Source organism: Saccostrea cucullata, unplaced genomic scaffold (assembly GCF_032062105.1).
Source record: "Saccostrea cucullata isolate Sc308-1 unplaced genomic scaffold, CSIRO_AGI_Scuc_v1 ctg20275, whole genome shotgun sequence".
Taxonomy (NCBI): Eukaryota; Metazoa; Mollusca; class Bivalvia; order Ostreida; family Ostreidae; genus Saccostrea; species Saccostrea cuccullata.
Window position 1 is genome coordinate 1 of NW_026937495.1, and position 7,946 is coordinate 7,946.

The 7,946-nt window shown below is 33.7% G+C and overlaps 1 protein-coding gene across 1 annotated transcript; it reads left to right on the top strand.

Moving 5' to 3' along the window:
- The first annotated feature begins 1,656 nt into the window (after nucleotides 1-1,656).
- Nucleotides 1,657-7,567, top strand: LOC134248290 (L-methionine gamma-lyase-like). The gene is made up of 10 exons (XM_062730702.1): nucleotides 1,657-1,850; nucleotides 1,983-2,187; nucleotides 2,331-2,489; nucleotides 2,736-2,873; nucleotides 3,695-3,867; nucleotides 4,154-4,265; nucleotides 5,443-5,556; nucleotides 5,653-5,787; nucleotides 5,896-6,041; nucleotides 6,252-7,567. The coding sequence occupies exons 1-10, from the start codon at nucleotides 1,846-1,848 to the stop codon at nucleotides 6,334-6,336; spliced, it is 1,272 nt and encodes a 423-aa protein (XP_062586686.1). The 5' UTR covers nucleotides 1,657-1,845; the 3' UTR covers nucleotides 6,337-7,567.
- Nucleotides 7,568-7,946: the final 379 nt, after the last annotated feature.

The following is a 7,946-nucleotide window of genomic DNA, read 5'->3' on the forward strand; positions in this document are numbered from 1 at the left end:
CGATAAGCGTTGGCACGATATAAAGAACCCTCACTGCTGAATGGCCCAGAACGACGAGAAAGGTCTCAATTTGAATCCCTTCATCGGTATATGAATAATTGATGACGTCTATATATGGGGAAAATTCTCGAACTGGATGTTAAACAACATACAATTAATCGATCATCTTGAATAGACACATTTTAATCAGATAGGTAGTTGACTTGTGGTTTCATTTTAAAACAAAAAAATGTCAAAACAATTCCAATCTTTTCTACCTAGTACTTTCATTATTTTTTTTTTTTGACAATGATTTAAACGTATAGAGATGTATAGAAATTGGATGTACAGAATACATTATCAGTTGATGTAAAACTCAGTTATCTATTAGAATCCATATACGACGACCAACTGCTTCCTGTCAACTGCTCACTACACACGTGCCTATTGCCAAGTTCGTGTTGTTGTGTCTACAATGACAGAATCTTAATAGCCAATCATACTTCCAGACTCAGGTTCATGTATTTGATGGTATGGCGTAGCACTACTGCCAGTAATTTCAATTGTACACAATCTTTGTTGTAGCATTGAATTCATAATGGCTTCAAATTGAATCTCGGCACGGCCAGGTGTGTTTAGGACCGAAGACATCCAAAAATATGAATCCAATTAATTATTCTCTAATTTTCCTTCTTCATAATTGCTTATTTCGTTCATCTTAAATGTGAATTTAGCGCCCTTCAAAACTTGTTATTAAATGGAGCCGTTTGTGACGTCAAATAACGTTAAATGACGTTGCAAAGTTAAATAACGCAAACAAACATTGCGAGGAAAAAAGTGACAAATTAATTCTTAACACACATTACGTTAATTTCAACGTTAATTTTCCAGGGTTATAGTTTTTCATTAAATTGAAATAAAACATTTTACATTTTGGTGTCCCTAAAGTATTGAAAATGCTTATAGTTCCTTGTAACGCGCGGTGACAAGGTTTCGCGTGTGTTATAGAGATTTGAACGTCGTGGATTTCTAATGGATCTCATAAAGAAAATTACACTGAATGTAAATATTTATCCACGATTGCAATATTGCATTGTTTTTAGCTCTTAATTTATTCAATGGACATCTATTATAACGAATCTGATAATTCATGTTTTCACCCTGTTAGTTTGTCTGTTAAGCAATTTTTAAAAGTGTTCAATTCCTGTCTCTTTTAGTATTATTAACATGAAAATATTGGTATTTTAATTAGATCATGTATATTATACTGTCTATATATTGGGAGTTCTTTCCCCCAGTGGATCAGACTTTATACAAAAACATGCATACATGTGTATCCTCTTATCTTTATTTAATACAAAAATAATTTCTTTTCTTTTCTTTTTGCATTTTAATGTACATGCATGTATGTATTATCTAAATATAACAAGAAGTTTGTTATCCCCTCGGAACGGAGTTGGAGGGGTCATAGTAATACAATATGTGTGTGTGTGTGTGTGTGTGTGAGGGTGAGTGTGTGTGTGTGTGTGTGTGTCAGGGTGTGTGTGTGTCAGGGTGTGCGTGAGTGAGTCAGTTCTGTGCGAAACGGAAGTGACATAAATTTGCATCAGGATCGAATGATGTCTAATGCTGCCTTGACCATAGATATGCTCTTTGAGTGGCCTTTCGGTGCCCTTCTTTCTCATTGCAATGACAATTCTTTCTTAAGTTTCGTTTTCTAACTTCTAACTTTCCTTTCATATTTTTCCCTCTAACCTGAACAGAAACATTGTCCTAACAGGGCACCATCATTTTCTAGTGATGTGGCTTAATGCAAGCCAGATGTGTATCTCCATTAAATCTTAAACGTTTCTGGTGTTCGAGAAAATGAGGTGAGTTGTAACGTACTTATACACGATCAGAATTTTGTAAATACAGTAGTAAGATTTTAATCATAATAATGCAAATATATCTTCATATGTAATAAGTTTGAATTAATTAGCATTTTAAATGCATTTTCTTAGTACTAAGTGGTTTCCACCTCTGTCAAACTTGGAGAGAGGCGTGGACGGACTTCATATTGATGACGTCACTGCCGATACTGTGGCTACGTCGTCACGCTATACATTTACTTCCGGCCCCGAAACAGAACCACTGGTTCCGCCCATTTTTCATGCTTCCACCTATAAACTACGGTCTGTTGATGATTATCTCAAGATTTTGAACGAGGTATGCTGGACATTACACAATTTATAATTGCTAATTTAACATTTCTGATAATTTATACTTAAGCTGATTAAGTATTGCGTTCAGTAGAGTGAGAGTTTCAAGAGTAGATAAATCTAATCTGAATTCGTTGTTGTTTTAAACAGGGTGGATACATTTATTCGAGATTTAGCAACTTCAATCGTGACTCCGTTCAAGCAGCAATAAATGACATAGAAGGCGGAAAAGGTACTCTCGTTTTCTGCACTGGAATGGCTGCAATTTCTACAGCATTTCTCTCTTTCCTGAAAAGTGGTGATCATATAGCAAGTATATTCTGCATTTACTCATCTTTCCATTGTCATATAAAGCAACAATGCTAGTATTTGAGTTTAAAATTAACCCAAGATTGAAAAGAGCAAGGAAAAAAAATACTCTTCAACATAAAACGAGCAATTTTCAGATGCAGTATAAAAGTTTTTTCTTCTAACATTTAATAGCACCAAATGACTCTCATTTTATTTTCCATACCAGCCAACTTTAACCAATAATGAGAGACTGTTTGTCTGTAGGTGGCGAATAATCCTTGCTACAGTGGTACATACGACATGGTAACAAACATACTCCCTCGCTATGGAATCGAACACACCTTTGTTCCTACAGGGTGTTCGGTAGAGGAGTACCGAAAACACGTTAAACCTAATACCAGGGTAAGCGCTGTATGTTTCTATTTCTGCTTTTTATACAATATAAAGAAACGGTTTCCTCGCACCATTTGATCCAAATTTCTTCAAAAGTGAATAAATTTCATCGAAAAAAATATTCTTAATTTACTCTACATTTGATTGGGACTTATGATATGATACGGCATAACTGTAGTTATTTCATGAAGTGCAAATTGTGCGAAATTGAAATAAAATGTTAATGTCTATAATTTGAAAAATCTAATTCAGAAGACTTTTATTTAATATAATATCAGACAAATGTTGGATTTTTATTTTTTTCACATGGGAAATTAAAGAAAATTTGACAAAACCAGTAGTACGGTATGTCAGTTGAGCTTACTAAGGAAATCAGCTTATGGTAAATGGATGCTATACAGTTAAAGTATCTCATAGAGGGAGTTATCGGCTGCGCCTCGGGAAACAGTCCTGGCCTTTGGGAACTGGAATCTTGATAACTCCCTCAATGATATACTTTTTAACTGTTTTATTATACCGATACAAAAGTTAAAAAAAGAGGATTACGAATGATGAGGAATTAGCTTTTGGAGTGATTAGTTCACTTGACTAACGCACGGGGATTTGTCAAATAACGTATAATACCGATATAAAAGTAAAATTAATCTAGAGGATCATGGATAACGGGAATTAGCTTCCGAAGCAGGGATTAGCTTATTTGACTAACGCATGGGGATTAGTCCATTCACAGTGATTTCTAGGGAATTATTCACATTTTAATATCTAATTTTTATATAGGATAAAGTCAGTAGAGGTATAATAAATATATTTATTTTATACAACAATATCAGATGTTATACGGCGAGACACCCTGTAATCCCAGTATGGCTGTTCTTGATCTGGAAGGGTTTGGTAAATTGGGGAGATCGCTGGACAATGTGTTAACAATAGTGGACAGTACTTTTGCCAGTCCTTATCTACAGCCTGTTATAAAACACGGCATTGACATTTCGATGCACAGTTGGTATGTCCTGTGTTTAAAGCCGATATTTTTTTTTTAAATTTCAGCCCACTTTAGGCTTTATAAGCTGTTTTTTTTCATTTTTCTAAATTGAACATGATTACAAAAGGCAAATTTCTTTTAGACAGCAAAATTGATTTATTCTTAACAACAATGATTTTCTACATTCTGACAAAGCTTATTCGAGAAAAAAAGGATAGAAGAATTAATAAATATACTGATGTTTATCTTTCTCCAGTTAGAGAAAGTTATACTTTACAGACAATAAGAGGCCCTATTCTTATTACAGCACAAAATATCTTGGTGGTCATAGTGACCTTGTGGCTGGATGTTTGACCTTTGCCTCTGTTGACCTTTGGCAGACAGTGCTTCATTTTCAGACAACACTGGGAACAACTCTGGTATAACTTTATCCAATTTTAACAATTTTAGTATATATTCAGGCAGTCATTAAGGGTCTAAACTAAAACTTTTAAGATTTCTTTATGCATTTTAGTCATTGCCTTTCCACTGTTTATCTAAATATGATTACTCACATCTTTCAAATGAAAATAAGTACATTAAAAATTTTGAAACTTGTGATTTTTTCCCATGGCTGTATTCTGTATGAATTGTTATATTGTGAATTTTGAAATTTACCAGGTTGCCGAATACTTACTTCCACATCTGCTGGGTAGTTCAAATTCACATTATTGATAGTATCCACAGTAATATTATACATTTATTGCATGATAGTGAGGGAAATATGAAGACTTATTCAGCCAAGAAAAATCATATTCCCCGAGGGTTTCGCCCGAGGGAAATATGATATTTCTTGGCTTAATAAGTCTTCATGTTTCCCGAACATTCATGCAATGAATTGTTTATTATACCGAAACAAGCAAAGCCTTTGAAATAAACATAAACTTTCAAATTCGGCACCTTTCTCAAATTCATTCTCATTTTTTACGTAGAACTTTACTATTAAACCCTTTGTTCAACACATTATCATCATTTTTGTGACGTAAACCAGGCTATTGTGACGTCTACTTCTCTCGGGAGTTTTCGTTCAACGAACAGGAACTATATTGCGGGAAAATACACTAGGTGTTCCAAAGAGGTGGAATATGATGAAAAGCGTACCGACGGCCGGGAAATATGAAGTTTTACGGCCCAATCACGTGATAACTTAGAACCAGTCAGATAATGCATTGTTTAGAATATTTATAATTAAGGAATGAATTTAATAGCTACCCATTTTATACGGTATAAACTGGGTTGGGGCAGTTTACGCTTTATAAACCGCGAAGCGGTTTATAAAAAAGCGTAAACTGTTCCAACCCACTTTATACCTGCTTATAATTTAATTTTCATTCATTTGATGTAAGAAAAAAATATGATTGTTCTAACAAAACGACTTCGATTTCTACAAAATTTGAATGTAACGTCAGGCGGATTGATACGTTTTTGACGAAAGTCATTGTGACGTAGGCAACCCATTTTATACGATATAAAATAATTTTTTATCCAATCAAATACAGCGTTACAGCCAGAATTAAATCATTGAGGTATAATAATAGTCCTTGTCCTTTTTTTCAGTCACCATACGATGCAAGTCTCCTTCTTCGAGGAATCAAAACCCTTCATTTACGCATGGATAAGCACAGTTCTAATGCTCAGAAAGTAGCCGAATTCCTAGAAAACCATCCTAAGGTGACATTGCACAATCATTCTTAAAATAAAACCAAAAAAAAAAAAACCAAACAAAAATCAAGATTTCATGACATTTGATCTGTATTTTTTCTACAGGTAGAGAGAGTGATGTACCCTGGCCTTCCGTCACACCCGCAACATCAGATTGCAAAGAAACAGATGAAGATGTTCAGTGGAATGATCGCCGCTGAGATTAAGGGAGGAGTGCAGGGAGGGAAGACCTTAGTAGAGGTGTCTCTTCTTTAATCAGCCATCTTCAAATGAAATATTTTTTTTTAAAAAATGCTCAATTGTTGGTTTGTTTTTCCTAATCTCACATGTAAATCACTTGATAAACAGAATGTGCGTCTAATACAACTAGCGATTTCTTTGGGAGGAGTAGAGAGTCTAATCGAACACCCTGCCACGATGACGCATGGCCCAATGCTGATGACGCCAGAGGACAGACTGAGTGGTGGAATAACTGATGGTCTTGTTAGAATTAGGTAAAAGTATATTAAGTGCAATTTTGTTTTTTTTTTCATGCCCAAACATTGAATTATCCGGGGCATGTATAATTTTAACTCTTTTTCTCGTCCATTCTTGTCACACAAGATTCATTATTGTTGTTGTTTTTGAAAAATAATACATGTAGTAAATGGTGGTATAGTTCATGGATATGAATTATTGATGTTAGTTTTTTTTCTATATTTTAGTATCGGTATAGAGGATGCAGATGACCTCATCAAAGACCTGAAGCAAGCATTAGATAAAATCCCCCCCCCCAGTCTCGTAGCGTAGGGGTGTTCGAAACAGCACCTTAAAAAGCACCTTCTCAGTTTTATTCAGAGCACACACCTCATTATAGATAAAGAAAGAAAACTGTGTAATTTGTAATTTAAACTCTTATTTTCGTGGATTCGCTAGTCCATGAATTTCTCTATAATTTGTAATTAACAACATACAACTATAATTGTTATTTAAATAGCATCATATGGCCTATCAAGCTCATGAAGTGCTACACTGTTAATTAACTTTTAAGTTATGTTTCTGTAGGGTAAAAATTTTAGTCCACAATGATTGATTGCTTAATTTACTAGTGGTACAGTTGTGCATGTAGAAGGTGTTACTGAGTAAAAAACAGCCTGAAAAAGGTTTCAAGTGGAGATTTTTCTTAAAAGATAAGAATTTCTTGAATTTAAAATTTGAAAAAAATGTAAAAGAAAAAAATCAGTTTATCAATTGGTAAGGTTTAAAAGTAGAAGAAAATATTCTGATGACTAAACTATTCAATTCTCGCATCATTTCTCCAGTACATCTTCTGAAGAAATTATATTTTATAAATAAGTTGCTGAGAATCCCGGTCTGTTTTCTTGTTCTTATCTGTCAATCAAGATCAAGGTTCCTGAGTAACATTATTATATATGCATATTATTTCGCGAAATAACGCGAAAGTTACGCGTTTATTCGCGAAAGTTTCGCGTTATAACGCGAAAGTTACGCGTTTATTCGCGAAAGTTACGCGTTATATCGCGAAAGTTTTGCGTTATAACGTGAAAGTTTCGCGTTATAACGCGAAAAATTTATTTTTTTACCTACGAAAATGAGCTCAATGGGCTTTCGTTCTATTTTGTATAAAAAAAAAAATAAAAAAAAATTGCTGTAAATGAATGCATCACATGAAGACGTAATAAAATATCTAAAGAAAAGTCGAATAGATATGAAATTAAAACACATCATTTGTTAATATTTTGTGGTTAAAATCTTCTAAAAAACAGCCACACCTGGGAAGAACATATTTGTTAATCATATAATTTGTAAAAGAAATTGAGACGAAATAGCCAAATTTTAGAGAAATTTATTAAACCTATCCCAACCATGATTGTACAATCATTGGAAATAAATAACACTTTCCTAAGAACTCTAGTCTGTTCACGTGTAATAATGGTTATAACATTATTGAACTTGACAATCAAATAGATATCATCATTGTACATACACGAAAAAAGCAATAAATATTTTATTCATTTTGTGTTAATTATGATCGGTCTCTCAATGCTGAAACCATTGTTTAAAAAGGTTGACTCAACGATCTATAAAATAAAAAGTTGGGTGGCATTCCACCTTGATTGAAATACAGTGTCTTAAATCGACCAGGCATATATATGAATAAAAGCCTCAGCTGGATTCGAACTCAGGATTTGCGATTCACAAACCAGAATGTTAAACTTTATCACTCCGCTACACTCTTATTCGACCAAATGAATTGATACAAACAATTTATAAGACATTTAAAACGCCATCTTGTGATGTATGATTTTAAAAAGTATAATTGTAAGCCACCTTAAGGTATTGTTTCAATGCATCATTTACTTTGTGTCTGTTTATTAATAATCTATCAATACACATGG

What these genes read in the sequence shown, in the direction of transcription:
- LOC134248290 (XM_062730702.1), top strand. An exon ending in ATCTCAAGATTTTGAACGAG is followed by an intron (nt 2,188 to 2,330) that starts GTATGCTGGACA and finishes TGTTTTAAACAG; the next exon opens with GGTGGATACATTTATTCGAG. An exon ending in CAACACTGGGAACAACTCTG is followed by an intron (nt 4,266 to 5,442) that starts GTATAACTTTAT and finishes CCTTTTTTTCAG; the next exon opens with TCACCATACGATGCAAGTCT.